The 17023-nt window shown below is 41.4% G+C and overlaps 1 protein-coding gene across 7 annotated transcripts in view; it reads left to right on the forward strand.

Annotated features, from left to right (window-relative positions):
* Window positions 1-17023, forward strand: part of PDZD2 (PDZ domain containing 2) — a 373404-nt gene that overhangs the window by 334202 nt on the left and 22179 nt on the right. For all 7 annotated transcript variants that reach the window (XM_059916168.1, XM_059916167.1, XM_059916169.1 and 4 more), the window contains 7 exons: window positions 652-769; window positions 2411-2543; window positions 6784-6865; window positions 8328-8362; window positions 9088-9235; window positions 10494-11299; window positions 16264-16408. In XM_059916168.1, the coding sequence (XP_059772151.1) occupies window positions 652-769; window positions 2411-2543; window positions 6784-6865; window positions 8328-8362; window positions 9088-9235; window positions 10494-11299; window positions 16264-16408 (1467 nt within the window). The remainder of the gene's footprint in view (window positions 1-651; window positions 770-2410; window positions 2544-6783; window positions 6866-8327; window positions 8363-9087; window positions 9236-10493; window positions 11300-16263; window positions 16409-17023) is intronic.

The following is a 17023-nucleotide window of genomic DNA, read 5'->3' on the forward strand; positions in this document are numbered from 1 at the left end:
AAGTAGAGATTTTAGTCATTTCACTAAAGTGAAGGGAAGTTACCAGTAGCACAATTTTTTAAGCTCTCTCCAGATGAATCACGGTGTGTCAGAGACTCATGTGAAAAACATCACTGACTAGCTTAATTCTAGGGCTAATAAAACATTTTAAAGAATGAAGAATATAGTCAAGAATACAGTTAACACCAGTAACTGAAAGTCCTGGGTGACACCAAATGTTATCACTTTTAATCTTTGTCTCCTTTTCCTCCCCACCAGCTATAGAAATATGGTGAGCAATTAAATAACCAAGAGATTAGTTGCTAAAAAGAGAGGCGAAAGAAAACCTAAAGTTGTGTATCCAGAATAGAAAATATTACTTGGACTCTGCCTATTTCCAAAAACAGCTTCGAGGAGGCTCTTTAGACTAAGAAGAGGATGGACCGTTGAGTAATTCACAGTCCGTAGTTAGCCCCTGGTTCTGCCGTGGACTCATTAACAGAATATGGCCCTATTAACAAAGAAAAGCAAAATTTGTATTCTGAGTCTGGTCCAAAAATAAATGGTTATTGGTCAACATATACATTAATGCCGTTTCAAATCACTTAATACTGCTTTTCAGTTTTTGTTGTTGTTTTTAATTTTGTTTTCTTTCAATGATGCCTCCCACAGAGCCCAGAGTTGGATTAGGCATTGGTGCCTGCTGCCTGGCCCTAGAAAACAGCCCTCCGGGCATCTACATTCACAGCCTTGCCCCAGGATCAGTGGCCAAGATGGAGAGCAATCTGAGGTTGGTTGTAAACCTGAAAGTTTAGAGTTCTGGTGTGTTTGTGAATATGCAAATACATACATATGTAAGATACCTGCCCTATTACATTCCCCTGTGGGATTCTAAATGTTTGTATTATTTGCAGTCATATAGCCAGGATTACAATCAAAAACATCTCCAAAGATGAAAAGATAATATAAATGAAATTTGGTTGAATTCAAGAACTCTGGATCTTGGCTTTCCCTACCAATTTTGTTCTATTTGGACTCAGAAGTTCAGTCTCAGAAACCTGACACAATACAACTCTATATAGATATCTATGATTATCCAAATATTTTCTTTCACTTTTATATTCATTTATGTAAAATTCATATGAGATACTGGGAACTTCTCAAAACGGTTCAGAATCACTGGATACAAGAGAGTCCTGAAATCATGCCCTTGAACAGGAGGCCTTTATTATTAAGTACAATCTCCTGAACCTTTCCTGTTGTTTTGTTCCATTTTAAGAGGTGATGTCTAGATGCTTACTGTCTGAAATCACCACATGTCTGATTTCTCAGTTCAGCTAGTTGAGTTGTAGATTGGGTATTCTGTTTATACAAGAGAGGTTTAGGTATTCTATTATATAGTAATTGCAATGGGTCTGTGCCCACCTAAACTTCACAAGAATGTACACGTATTGCACGAAGCACTCTGTGCAGACAGTATCATCTTTCTCCCCTCGAAGTTTCTAAGTCCTTGAGCAGTTGAGGAATTGTCAAAATGACATTCCTTGAGGTTGCCATTTTGGGGCGCTGTTAATAGATTATATTATGTTTTTAGTTAATCATCAGAGTGAATTTCCATACCAAAAAAATTTAGCAAATCATCCAAAGTACATTAAAGAAAATATACTTTTAGAACCCAAGGAAAAAAAATCCTCTAATGACATCCCAAGATGATGTTTCTTTCTTGAATGGTTCCATATGTCTGGAGCCTGCCAAATGAACATTCTTCAAACCCCACATAAAGAGTCTTTGTTCTCTCGTACTGAGTTCTCTCCCTATAATTTCAAGTCAAAATGGGCATCTTGTCCCCAATTTCTCATTTGTTCAAATTTGAAACGTTTTTACAAATTCTTGGGTAACCTTTGAGCTTCAGATATTTCCTTCTTAAATTATATTACAATAATCATTTCAAGATGGTAGGGAAAAAGAAACTGATGGTGGTCGAGGGACTGTCACTTGATGATCAAAAGGTAGACAGACCTGAGATCAACAGTGTGTGACATCTGGGTGACCTCTCTGAGCCTGTGGCTTTATCTACGTAATGGGAATAATAATACCTATTCAAAGCATTGTTATGTAAATCTCTGTGTATAGTGCCTGGCATATACTATGTGTTCAAGAAATGGTAGCCTTCATTGTTGTCCTTATTATCAATTTTATTTAACTTTACTACTTCTGAAAATGCAGATAGATATGCGTAATGGTCTTTGTCAGTTTAAAACCTAATGTGTTTATGACTGTGTTGCTTTTTTATACGTATGCAAAGATGAAAGGATGTCATTTGCTTTGTTAAAGTATTCAGAAAATATTTCATATTCTAAACCTCTCCCAGAAGGAAATCTTGTAAAAAGCTAACTGTTACCGCAGAGAGTTGATCATGTTGCCTCCCTAGCCGCGGAGATCAAATCCTGGAAGTGAACTCAGTCAACGTCCGCCATGCTGCTTTGAGCAAAGTCCACGCCATCTTGAGCAAATGCCCCCCAGGACCCGTTCGCCTGGTCATCGGCCGGCACCCTAATCCAAAGGTGAAGTATTTCATACTCTCCTGAGTATGGGAAGACAGCTATTTGTCCAGTAGCAATGACACACATGTTCCTATGCCTACTCTTTGATGAGACAGTTCACCCAGCTGGGGATGGGAATCAGCCTGTGGCCACACAGTGACCAAGGTAAGTGATACACATGGGAAATGAATCATTGATCTGGACTTCTTCATCTCCACACTCAGAAAATTTTATTAGAAAATGTTGACAATATGATTGGTGAATTTAAAATTTGTGGAAGGTAGGAGTGCTGGGTTCTGAGTAACCCCCAGCTGATTGTTCGATTTCTGGTGAGATACTTAACCTCTTTGGGTTTGTGCATCCAGAAAATCTGAGAGCAGTAAACTAGGTGATCTGTCCTGGCCATCCTTGACCTGAGCAAAATACTCGTGTAATTAAGGCTTAAGAGCCCACTAATTTTCTTTCAGCATCAATATCACAGAGTTGGCCCATACTAACTTGCAGATAATCATAGCCCCCGTATCGTTGGCCTCTGCTATTTACTTGGTTGTATCTCTTCTACTTATGCGATTGCTTTTAATTTTTTAAGCTAACCACAGGACACTTTAGCAAGTTCAACTCAACCCACTTCGAGTGCTAAATTTTGTTGTTTTTGAGCACTCCAGGTAAAAATCTTTTAAAATTAGCCTGTCTCTAACATGGTAATCAGGTTGTATTTTACAAAATTTGACCTTTCAACAACTCAAAATGCTTATTAAGAACATTAGCTCTTCCCATGCCCATCATGTGGCCATCCCCTTTGTATTATTTGTAGTATTATTTGATTACATACTAAATGGTCCCAGGCTTCTGTACTGGATGGACTCTTGTGCCATTTTAAGAGTAAGACTTCTGTGCCAGGAGACCTGATAGGTCCTCCCATGGGCCACATCTGAGATTTCTTTAGTGCATTAACTTTACGGGGTCATTTTCACTGTCTCCGTGGTGTTCACTTGTTGTCCAGTTTCCCCTGTACGAATAAGCGCTGTCCAGCTATGACTCCAGGCCTTGATTTGGGAAGGTGATGTCATCCACAGTGCTTGAACAACGATGGCCGTCAGACTGATTCAAACTCAACCCCACTGCTTTCTCTCCCCCAGATCGTTTTTTCTTGTCTACAAGCATTCTTTAAAATGTCTTACATTAAAAACTGCTTGAATAAATATCATTAATAGAAAATCAAGTCCTGCTTCCTCCACCTTTTTCCATTTTTTCTACTTGGCACTCCCCATTTTTCTCCTTTCTGTTCTGTAGTCCTGACTTTCTCTTAGAATCTGTTCTACTTTGTCCCCCTGCTGTCCCCATGGCTCTCTCTGGGGCACTTTTAACACCACTTTGCCTCATAGTCTCAGCTCCTCCCTCCGGGGTCCCCCCTTGGATTCCACTACCCAGGTGGCCACTCCTCTCACCTTAGGAAGCAGCCCAACAAGCTGTGGCTGACCCAGCACATCCCTCAGCAACATAGAAAATTAAGTTCTCCGTGGTCTGCAGTCGTTGGCTTCCAGGCATGCCCGACTTCAAAATCCATTCCAACCTAACACAGGTCATGATTTGTTCGGAGGTCTGCCTAATGTCAGCCCAAAGCATCTGCCTAATCCGCCAGTACAATCAAACATCAAAATGGCATTCCAGTGCAAAGCATAACAATCCTGGCGGACTGGTGGTCTGTGACCCCGTGGAACGCATGGGTTGACTCATGTTTCTAGCCGCAGTAATATGGTCGTCAGGATGGTGCTGGAGATGTGTCCAGTGAAACCAAATTTCAGTATTTGTTTGACTGGATTTCATGTTTCCTCCTAGGTAAACATGGTGTTCTTAGTTGTAACATCATACTATATTTTCCTTTTGGTCAAGATTCCATTTTACGTTGAATGTATTTTTGTACCACTTATCCCAACATTTTATGCCAGTAGTACATTTTGATACTAAATGTATGTGCTTCCTCAGTTTTCATGTTGTTCCAAGAGAAATACCACAAGGATTTTCTTTTCTTCTGTTTCTCATAATGACTGGAGCAGTGGCTGCCCGATTGGGATATTCAAACCCTCCAGGTCTAGACAAGCTAAGATCTAGACCTGCTCGGGTGGCAGCTTCTAGCTTACGTGAAGTAGAAGAAAGTAACAGAGGCTCATTATTAATTGGTCTTGCGGCTTTCAGCATGATTAGAGTTATCCAGGAAATCTTTCACTTGTTTCAAACCCCAGCCATTTTTTTCCCACTCAGAAAAATAATTGCAAATATTGAAAGTCTAATATCAAGAAAAATTTGCAACCACTGTTTAATGGCTCAATTATACAAAATTACTCTTTGCTTTATGAAGGTATGTCGGCGGCGGGGAGATGTGCCTGTGTGCATGTGTGTGTACATATTTTATTTCCTGTGACGACTACTGGAGAGTGTTACACAAAAGCTATGATGTGATAATGATGTATCTGTTAGGTTAAAGTGTCATGCTGAATCCTGTACAGAAATATTTATTTACTTCTTAAGGCAGATTGCAAGCTTATCCAAATATTATTTATGCTAAATGTTATTTTAGTACACAAAATGACCATTCTACATTTAAAATATTCTTTAAAAAAGAAACTGTACAAGTTGCATAGTTGTCTTTTAAAATATCTCATAGTTCAGCATATATCAGGCTTTTAAAAAATCTTCCTACGAATCATTACAGTTACGGATAACAACTGATGGGGGGTGGGGAAATCCATGAGTTTACCATGATACCAATAAATATAGAAGGAAAAGATAGGTATCAAATCACCGTTTTGAAAACTTCATCGCAATTATTGATTCAGCGAGAATAATCAATGATGCTGAAAGCATTGGGTGGATATATTGGGAAGCAGGATACAGACGGAGTTTCAGATTGTCTCCTGCCGGATTACTCATTAATGACGACGACAACAGCAACAAATCCTGTGGAGAGATCTGGTGAACTCACCTTAAACAAGGGGTCAAAGTTATCCCCAGACATGAAGCCCACTGACCCTGAGTGCCTCTGTGATGCACTGAGAAGGGAAAAGTTTTTGTAGTTTGGTAGTTTTCCTGCCCCCAAATGCATAATGTAAATCTAAGCAGGAAGAAACTATCAGACAACTGCTAACTGAGGGTTTGGATTGGCCTGGTTTCTTTCACATTGTCAACACCAGGAAAGACAAAGGCTCAGAACTGTTTGGGGTTAAAGGTTGCTGAATAGACGTGAGACCAGGACCCTGGGTTGCCTGACCCCCGCCCTAGCCCCACTGCGCCCTCCCACCACCACCAAAAACATTTTTTTCTCTAAAGCGTTGCTAGGCAAGGAAGTTGATGGGTGACAGGCCACTAAAGGTCCACCACAGATAAGGAGCTTGCACCAGAATGTAAATCGGTCACATCACTGTGCACACTGTTTAACTCAGTTGACATTTTTCCCCTCGCAAGACATTGATCAAAGAAGCGGAGCGCTGATTTACATGCTCGAGGAAAATCCTTATCTCGTCCCAGCCTGGCGTCAAACTTTCGGTGAATTATTTCCAGCCTAAAGACACACTCTGAGTGTCTCTGAGCATTTCTGAAGGATAGTATTAGGAATGTTAAAGGTATATTAGACGGTCGTTTGTATCAACGTTAAATTTCCTGAACATGATAATAGTACCAGGGTTATTTAAGAGAAGGTCCTTGAGTTTAGGAGATACTTGCTAAATTATTTACAGGTGAAGGGTCACGATGTCCGTAACTAACTCCCAAATGGTTTAGTAAAAAGTTATAGCTGTGTGTGTGTGTGTGTGTGTGTAACGATGCAGCATGAGTATAAATGTGGCAGAATGTTAAAAAATAGCGAGTCTAGGTGAAGAGTATACTATTCTTGTGCTACTCTTGAAAGTTTCACCTAAGTTTGAAATTGTTTAAATAAAGTTTAGGAAAAAAGAATTAGAAGTGAGTGTTCTAGAGAGAGGCACATATCAGCCATGTTGTTGGTAACTAGAGCTGAATGCTTTGCTTCGTGAACTTGGGAACCCTTTGAAGTTCTTGTTTTGAACACATTGTTTGAAGCAATCGTTAACCCAGCCATACTACCTTACATGCCCTGATTTATTGCTTCAGGGGGTGGTCATAGTCTTTGGCCCTGCAGTTTTCCTCTTTATCTGCACTCCGGCCTCTGACTCTGGTCCTAGCTACTTTTATTGGGGAAAAATAAATAAATAAAATCGTCTAATTTGTGCTTTCTGCTGACAATCAGGTTTCCGAGCAGGAAATGGATGAAGTGATAGCACGCAGCACTTATCAGGAGAGCAAAGAGGCCAATTCCTCTCCTGGCTTAGGTACTGTAATTGCACATCTTCATTCAACATTCAGAAGAGTTTCTCATTGAGTTCCCCCCAGGGGCACTCCCCTGCCCAGTATTATTGGAGTCTTGGTAATTATCACATTTGGCAGAAGTAGCTGTCAGAGAGATTCCATGCTTTCTCTTTGCTGCCGCTGCTGCTTTTGATTTCTGCAGTTATTTAATATGCTGTATTAAAGTTCCACCGATGCATGCTTCTTATACTGCTTTAAGATAATTTGCAAAAATGAGTTAACAGCATTTCAGGTGTTTATGTACAATTCATTTGAAATGTTCTAGGTGGAAATGAAGTGCTACCAAAATACCAGCTGTTTTGGTAGACGCAGGATACAATCCATCCAAAAACCTGGGATTTCTTTATATGAATTAAAAGTTTCAACTCAAGGGTAACAGAGGCTGCAAAAAATCATGATTTCCCCCTTCTTAGGTGGAAAGTTCAACCAGAGAAGGATTGAGGTAGTAAGAATTTTATATGAATTTAAAATATGAAACTTTGCATCAAGTTTGAAAAGTAATGTTTCCTGTAGAGTGGAAACCTAAAGGGGCTCTGCAGACATGTCTGAACTCAAGATATTACTGATATTAAGATTGATGTCGGGAGGAAACTGAGGCATGAGTTACTGGTTGTCAGAGGCAAAGGAAGGCATACAGTTTTTTGGCAACCATGAAATACCCTAATTATTTACATCCATAATTAATCTATTGAAAGTAGGCATAGCCATAATGGGCTCTTTATTCAGCTAACTCGTTCTCCTGACCTGCCTGAAGGCTGTCCTCTCATAATCCCAACATATCCACTCAGTCAGTTATAAAAGATTTTATTAAGCCATGATCCTCAAGCCCAAGATCTTTTTGCTCATGGAATATAATTTAAAGTCTCAATGCTGAGTCTTTTTGTCCTTCAACTAAAAACTAAAATAGATATTCAGCCCTCTCCCTCATTCTTCCATGAGTTTTTTGGGTGGTGTTCCTTTGTTCATTCATCCTTCAATCCATTTATCAAATATCACTGAGCACTTCCTAGATCCTAGTGCTAAGCCCTGCAGGGCCAGATCACTGATACGTAAATAGTCGAGGAAGGCGATGAGATGCATCCACTTGTAATTAAATTATATTGTGCATATGGAAATTGGTATATGGGTAGTATAAAACATTTTTGAAATTCAGAAGAAGTTTCTTCCAACTGGGATCATCATGGAGTTAGCAGCAGCTGAGGGCTTGAAGCATGAGCAGAATTTTGGGAGGTGGGACAGGATGGGGATCAGGTACCTAGGTAGACTGCATGCACGTCCATACCCACGCACATGGCCCCTCTGTGCCAGTCAAGCGAAGGAGGTTTTGTTTAATATGCTTGGCTCCTTCTTTTCCAGTTAAGGAAGTGAGCCTGTTTGTAAGGATTTGAGCTTCAGTGACAATATGGTGAATTTCTTCCCCAACAGGTACCCCCTTGAAGAGTCCTTCTCTTGCAAAAAAGGTGAGTCAAGACACACTGCTGCCTCGCTCAGCTGGCCCACGAACCAATTCCTGAAGCCCATAAGTCAAACTGCAGACCCCAGCCCATATGTCTGTCCATGAGACATTTTGGCCACTTTACACAGGAAATGGCAACAATGTTCATTTGAGAACAAGTATACAAATGTGTGTTTCTTTTATTAAATATTCATCCAGGAAAAGAACAGAACAACAAAATAAAAGAACTAAGCTACACTTTGAAAAATAGCTGCTTCATAATAAAGGGGGACCCTGGTCAGTTTGCGGGAGGGTACCTGCAACTTTAAGGAGAGTGTGGAATCTTTCTCAGGTGGCCGTTCCCAAATCCCAGTGGATCAGAGAACAGGAGTCAAACTCTCCTGTTTTGTTGTTTCATCAATAGGCTGAACCAGTGGCTTGGAATTCCATTCTACTTCCTACCTCTTCCTCCAGTGTTTTTCCTGGGATGGTTGATGTTTTGCTGCTGTGGCTTTTCTGATCACAGCCAAAAAAATATTTCTTAAAAACATTGTCTGGCAGCCATTGCCTTTTAATGCATTGTTTAATTTAGCCGTCCTAAAGTAAATGGAAGTAGGTGTTTACCATCAGAGCTGTTTTGAGTGACCGCGGATTAGAACAAAGTGTTTTCGGGAAGATAGGATGCAACTACTGTTTAAAATAATCTGCTTCTGGTGCAAATTCCTCATCCCGCACTGCCTTCTTCAACAGGACTCCCTGATCTCTGAATCTGAACTCTCCCAGTACTTTGCTCACGATGTCCCAGGCCCGCTGTCTGACTTCGTGGTGGCCGGCTCCGAGGATGAGGATCCCCCTGGAAGTGGCTGCAGCAGCTCCGCGGAGCTGCCTGGCGCCTCCCGTAAGCCATGACTTTCCCGATTCCACGATGTGTTGGTTTATATGTCACGGTGCTGGGATACGAAAAGAGAACTGGAAATCACACCTCTGGTTGAGAAGAAGCCACCTTTCTACCCTGGCTAAATTCAGAGTTTGCTCTCGGAAAATGCAGCCCACTCTCAGTGACTGGCCCCCCAGTTCTGTGGTAGATGGGCTGGGCTGACGTTCTGTACCCGGAGTGCTGAAGGATGCTGAACCGCCCCCCTTTGGATGGTATTTACACAGTGTAGTCTTGGAATTTATGGCATCGAATCGAGGCTGGCAACCTGATGGCCTTATGTTTTAGGGCAATCCTAGCCAAACTCCTTCCCTCACTAGGCCCTACCTTAATTCTTTTGAAGAGGGCAGTGAGTGAAAGATTCAGAACTTAGACATTATCAAATAGGGATTTTTAGAAAAAAACCTCATTGATTATTTTCTCAGTATAATCAGAAATAATGATCTGATGTGAACCATACTGACTTCTCATTTCTGCCGGTGTGGTTTCCTTTTGCTCTTTTCTAATGTTTGCATAAGAAAATCCCTGGTCTCAGGCGAGGCAGATGAGAACCCATCTAGCTCATTTGGAGCAGTTGATGTGCTTCCTCTGGTCTCTGATAGAAAAGTTTCAAGGCGGAAGCACGTGTAATTTTTCACTACATTTAACGAGAAGCGAAGAGTTTGCAGAGCAGCCCACGCTTTCCTTCCCTTCCCAGGTTGGAGTTTATAAATCATGTGTAATCTCAGGCTTCACTGTGCCCGTTAATCAAGCCCCACCCCCAACTTTTGCAGATGAAGGAAGGACCTCAGGTGATAAGAAGGCCCAGGTGTGCAGGACCCGTTGGTCCCCAGGCATCCTCCCACAGAGGAATATTTGGCAGCAGCATTTAGGTCGAACCCAGTAATGTGTTAGACATCACGGATGTTGACAAGTTAATACATTTCTGTCTCTAGGCAGCACACATGTTTAAGTTAAACAATCCAGAGGTTAAGATATTTTTAAAAAGTAAAAAAACAAAAAGGGAGACCAGTAGGAAAAGGAGAGAGGGAAGCCAGCTCTGTGCTCTGTGCAGATCCCCAGAAAGCGTATCATTTCAGCCTGGTGTCCAGTAGCCAGAAGGTGTGTATCTGGCATTCGTGAACATGGAAATGCTCGTGTGTATAATGAGGGGGGTTAGATTAAAAGACCACGCCAGATGGGAAGATGTTTCATTCAACTTTTGTTTCCCCAACCCCACCAGCTCACAAGGAACCAGGAAAAGCCAGGGCCAACAGCCTTGTGTCTCTAGGAAGTCAGCGGGCCTCTGGGCTCTTCCACAAGCAGGTGACAATTGCCAGGCAAGCCAGTCTTCCCGGGAGCCCACAGGTCCTCCGAAACCCTCTCCTCCGCCAGAGGAGGGTGGGCTGCTACGATGACGACGCCAGCGACGAGGAAGAGTTTGATGGCGAAGGGGACTGCATTTCCCTCCCAGGGACCCTCTCAGGTCCCAGCAGGTCTCTGACAGAGGATGACTCTACATGCGTCTCAGCGGCCTCTTCCAAGGTCACGGGTATCAACCAAGAGGAACATCCCCAGAAAACCCTGGTCAGCAAGGCCTCCTCGGTGCCTCTCCTTGGCAGCTCGCTGGACTTACAGGAGAGTGTCCCAGGAGGCGTGGGGGACACCCTTTTACGTGCAGCCAACCCGCTGGTCCCTTCAGAGGCCCCCGAGGGTAGCCCTGGCGGCCTGGGGAGGAAGGAACCGTCAGGATCGAGGAGTTCACCCAAGTTGGAGTGCAAAGCCGGATCAGGCACCCAGAGTCTGGCGAGCACAGATAGCCCCAGTTCCCTCCAGCAGAAGAATGACAACCTGGGGTCCAGGCACAAACCAGTGGCCAGGGTCAGCCCACACCACAAGAGGCCCGAGGCTGAGGCCAGGCCCAGGAGCTCAGAAACAGCAAACCTGACCGATGGAGCCAGTGACCCATGTGGTCCGGACTTGAAAGTCCAGGCCGCTTCCGTCAAAGTGGCTGTGACTGGTCATCAGCCAGGAGGACCTGTGGAGAAGGTAACTGATTTCTCTTAGTTACTTGGGATCTAGTGAGTATTATATGAATGAGCATGGAGCATGCTGTAAAGCATACGTTAATCTGTCTGAAAGAAAGGATAATGATTGGAGAATTATCTTTCAATAGAGCCATTCATTTCAATACACAAACTGCTTGGGAGCCTGGTAATACTGCATCACCAGGTTGGTGGGGGGAGGTGCCTAGGTACTGAGTCGTGAGATCATTCGGCCAAAAGATATCATCGCTCTCTTACCTGTACACAGGGCCTGTGGCTGATGATGGAAGGGCAGTGCTAGGCCAGTGAAGGAAACCCCTGGGTCTGGTACCGGCTTCTCCACTGACTAATTGGTGGTCACTTGGGCAAGTTATTGAATCTTCCTGAACCACAGTTGTCTGGACTGTAAAATAGGGATGGTGCTGTCTGCCCTGATCATCTCCCAGAGTCGGGGTGACCATCAAATATAGGTTAATGGTGATTACGTCTGGCTGTCAATGTTCTGATTGATCCCTATTTTTTCAGACTTTCTACAGTGATGATGTATAGTTATAGCTACTCGTACCCTTGTTGTGAGTATCACATGAAATAGGGGCATGTGTTCACTTAGAAACATATAATGTACCACATTAAATGCACGTTAATATTATTTATGTTTCTACTTGGATACCAGTATGTTAGAATGGCCCAGAATTATTAAATGGTACCTTTTTAAAAAAATTTTAACATACCTCCACTTTAGCAAGGAGAGAGTAAGAGAAACAAACATTGTGTACAGTCTCCTCAACATAAATAACTTCATTCTGAGCAAAGAATCTGAGATGACTTATAAGGCTATACAGGTATGCCTCGGAGATAATGCAGGTTCAGTTCCAGACCACTGCAATAAAGTGAATATGGCAATAAAGTAAGTCACATGAATTTTTTGGCTTCTCAGTGCATATGAAAGTTATGTTTACAGTATACTGTAGTCTGTTAATTGTGCAATAGCATTATGTCTTTAAAAATAATGTACATGTAATAACTTTAAAATACTTTATTGCTAAAAAATGCTAACCATCTGAGCCTTCGGTGAGTCATAATCTTTTTGCAATAGTTTCATCAAAGATCACTGATCACAGATCACCATAACAAATATAATACTAATGAAAAAATTTGAAATATTGTAAGAATTACCAAAATGTGACAGAGACAAATATGACAGAAATGAGCAGATGCTGTTGGAAAAATGGCACCAAGATACTTGCTCGATGCAGGGTTGTCACAAACCTTTAATTTGTAAGAAACACAGTATCTCTGAAGTGCAGTTTTTATTCCTATATTTATAAAGATGTGTGTTCAAGTGGTTTGTATAAACATACAAGAGAGCCAGAAAATATAAAGTCATAAAAGCTATTCTAGGCAGAAGGGTTTTTGTTGGTTTTTTTACCTTGTATAAAAAGTAGAAACTCACATCTTTTCCTCCTCCTAAAAAACTATTACCTCTAACTAGCACGTTTTATTTATTTTTTTATTATTATTATTTTTTTAACAAAGCTTTTTGGTCATAGGTTCAGTCATTTTTTAAAATATTTATTTATTTATTTATTCATTCATTCATTCATTCATTTGGTTGTGCCAGGTCTTAGTTGCGGCAGGCAGGCTCCTTAGTTGTGGCAATCGGGCTCTTTAGTTGTGGCTTTTGAACTCTTAGTTGTGGCATGCATTATGGGATCTAGCTCCCTGACCCCAGGGATCGAACCCGGTCCCCCTGCACTGGGAGCATGGAGTCTTAACCACTGCGCCACCGGGGAAGTCCCAGCACATGTGTTTAAAATGTAATGTTCAGCTAATGGGTAAACCCCTTCTTTTTAAAAGTATCACAAGGTTTGAATAACTGTATGAAGCCAAATCAGGGGTTTTATTCATAATAATTTATTTCTATTAAAATAAGAGCTCTTGTACTTGTGAATTAGTATCCCCGGTAAGAACTTTGAGCAGCATTTAAAACTTTTGTACAAAAGAAGTTCAATTTTTCTCACAAAATTTTTAGTTCCCAAATTTTATTTTATTTATATACGCAAAAGAAAATAGACTACATTGCCATAAGGTATTTACCCTCAAATATTAGAAGCTTAAAAAAACCAAAATTTTCTCTTTTGGCAAATGGATTGTCTTCCACTGTTTTTATTGAATACTTTTTAAAATTGAGATGAAATTCACATAACATAAAATTAAACATTTTAAAGTGTCCAGTTCAGGGCTTCCCTGGTGGTGCAGTGGTTAAGAATCCGCCTGCCAATGCGGGGGACACGGGTTCAATCCCTGCTTCAGGAAGATCCCACATGCCGCAGAGCAACTAAGCCCGTGCAGCACAACTACTGAGCCTGCGCTCTAGAGCCCGCGAGCCACAACTACTGAGCCCACGCGCCGCATCTACTGAAGCCCGTGTGCTCTAGAGCCTGTGCTTGGCAACAAGAGAAGCCCACGCACCGTAACGAAGAGTAGCCCCTGCTCGCCACAGCTAGAGAAAGCCTGTGCGCAGCAACAAAGACCCAACACAGCCAAAAATAATAAATAAATAAATAAATAAATAAATAAATAAATAAATAAATAAATAAATAAATTTATTAAAAAGTAAAAAAATAAAATGTCCAGTTCAGTAGCACCTGCTGCATTCAGTGCTGTACAGTCACTACCTCTATCGAGTTCCCGGCTCTTCCAGTGGTTTTATATTACATTTATGCCTTATTAGTAAACAGAAAATTCACTGAGTTAAACACTGTGTAGATTTCCCTCAGCAGATAATTGATATTTTACTAAATGATTTTTCTTTTTTTTACAAAAGTAGCTAAAAGATAACTCCATCTGTTTCACCTCTTTCCTCTGCTGCCACCTTTGGGCCACTTTATGACTCCGTCACTCAGAGGGTAAATTTATAATAAATCCGATTTAATTTTTTAGCAAGTCTATTTAAAAACTTTTTTTTTACGGTAGGTATTAGATAGAAGAAAGGAAGATGAAGTAATTGACACTTGGCTAAAGTGCAATTTTGAAATGTTAATTTTATTTATTCAGCTTAGTCCTCTCCCTAACTCCCAAAATGAGGAGCTGATTTTGGTCTTGGATATCTTTTTTTTATTATTATTATTCAGATTTAACTGGGCATCCTGTGTGGTTTTTTTTTTTTTTTTTTTTGGCTGTGTCGGGTCTTAGTTACGACACGCAAGATCTTTTGTTGTGGCATGCGGGCTGTTCGTTGTAGCATGTGGGCTTCTCTCAAGTTGTGGCACGTGGGCTCCAGAGCACGTGGGCTCTATTGTTTGCGGCAGGCAGGCCCTCTAGTTGAGAAGCGCATGGGCTCAGTAGTAGTGGCACACAGGCTTAGCTGCCCTGGGGCATGTGGGATCTTAGTTTCCCGACTAGGGATTGAACCCACATCCCCTGCATTGGAAGGTGGATTGTTTACCACTGGACCGCCAGGGAAGTCCCTGGTCTTGGATATCTTGATGCAACATTATAACAATAATGCCTTACCTCTGTATAGCCTTTCGTGGGTTTTTTTCTTCATTTTCTTATTTTTTAAATTAATTTATTGATTTTTATTGAAGTATAGTTGATTTACAACGTTGTGTTAGTTTCAGGTGTACAGTAAAGTGATTCAGTTATATATCCATATATACCTATTTTTTTTTCAGATTCTTTTCCCTTATAGTTTATTACAAAATATTGAGTGTAGTTCCCTGTGCTATACAGTAGGTCCTTGTTGGTTATCTATTTTATATATAGTAGTGTGTATATGTTAATCCCAAACTCCTCTAATTTATCCCTCCCCTCCCCACTTTCCCCTTTGGTAACCATGAGTTTGTTTTCCATGTCTGTGGGTCTGTATAGCCTTTTGTATGCTGCGTATTGTAGCTGTTATCTCATTTAATTATCCTTTATTTAAAACTTATTATCCTTTATTTAAGCAAGTCTTATCATCCCCATCTTTTTTCTAATTTTTTTTATTGTGGTAAAATACACATAGTATAAAATTTACCATCTTAACCATTAAAGTGTAGAGTTCCATGATATTAGTATATTTATAAGGTTATATAACCATCACCACCATCCATCTCCAGAACTCTTTTTATCTTGCAAAATGGAGACTCTGTACCCATTAAACAACAACTCCCCGTTTCCCCCTCCCACCAGCCCCTGGGAATCACCATTCTATTTTCTGTCTCTATGATTTTGACTACTCTGTGTACCTCATATAAGTGGAATCATACATTTGTGGTTTTTTTGTGACTGGTTTATGTCGCTTAGCATAATGTCCTCAAAGCTTATCCACGTTATAGCATATGTCAGAATTTCCTTCCTTTATAAGGCTGAATAATATTCCATTGTATGTATATAACACATTTTGCATATCCATTCATCTATCGACGGACACTTGGGTTGCTTCCACACTTTAGCTATTGTGAATAACACTGCTATGAACACGGGTGTACACCTATCTCTTTGAGACCCTGCTTTCAATTCTTTTGGGTATACACCCAGGAGTGGGATTACTGGATCATGTGGTAGTTCTGTTTTTATTTTTTTGAGGAATCTCCATACTGTTTTCCATAGTATGGAAATGGCTACACCATTTTACATTCCTACCAACAGTGCACGAGGTTCTAATTTCTTCACATTCTCACCAACACTTGTTATTTCTGTATTCTTGATTGTAGCCATCCTAATGGGTGTGAGGTAGTATCTCATTGTGGTTTTGATTTGCATTTTCCTAATCACCCACATCTTAAAGTTGAAAAAACTGAGGTTTAGGAAGAGCGACAAGACCATAACATTTCTGTTGGACCTTAAACCCAGAATCTGGATCTTGTGGCCCCTAGTCCAGGGCCCTTTGAATTTTCCCAAACCAGTTCTCTGTATATGATGTCTTAGGACACAGAAACCCTGAAAGCCACTGACAGTGACTTGTAGTTGTCCTTATGCCAGGACTCTCTGGGCAAGCTGACCATTGGGGATGGACGAGTACCCACCGACTGGGGGCCAGCTGGTACCCTGCCCCACCCAGATGCTGGCCACCCCACAGAGAAGCCACCTGAAGCTAAACCCGAGCAGGGGCAAGAACCCGCGACAGGTAAGATTATTTTATCACTTGTTAAGCTTCAGGATGGGAGGGCAGAAGTTACCTTAATAAAAGTGTTATCGATATATGTGGAGAATTTTGAGGGGCAGAGAAATCTTACACAGGTTAATGACAGTTAAATCTGCCTGCATTTAACAACTTTACTAGATCATCGTGCCTGAATTCATAGTTTTAATTCCATGTCGAGTGTGTCTGTCTTCAGCCAGTCCACAGCCTTTACCCATTTTCTGACATGTACCTTAGTGAATGAGGCACGAGATGAAACAGAAGCATATCCTGCCCTTCAGAAACTCAACACTCTGCTTACGTGAAATCAATTGTACTGAAAAATGGCAGGAAAAACCTCCACAGAGGACAAGTAAAAAATTAATATTTTTTTACCTCATGTATCCTCAGAAAATAATAGCTGAGGAGCCCTCCAAGGTCAGCAAGATGCTCCCAGGCCCGCGTGACTGTCGCTGGCCCTGGCAGGCTGTCCTCGGCACCAGGGACTCAGGTTATCAGCACACCTGTAACCTGCTACAGTTAGGAAGCTGCACCAAGCCCTCCCTGTACTTCTACACCGACGACGTCCGTTACAAAGGTGGCTGGGCCTTCTACCCCATG

The sequence above is a fragment of the Balaenoptera ricei genome, chromosome 3 (genome assembly GCF_028023285.1).
Source record: "Balaenoptera ricei isolate mBalRic1 chromosome 3, mBalRic1.hap2, whole genome shotgun sequence".
In the NCBI taxonomy this organism is placed as follows: Eukaryota; Metazoa; Chordata; class Mammalia; order Artiodactyla; family Balaenopteridae; genus Balaenoptera; species Balaenoptera ricei.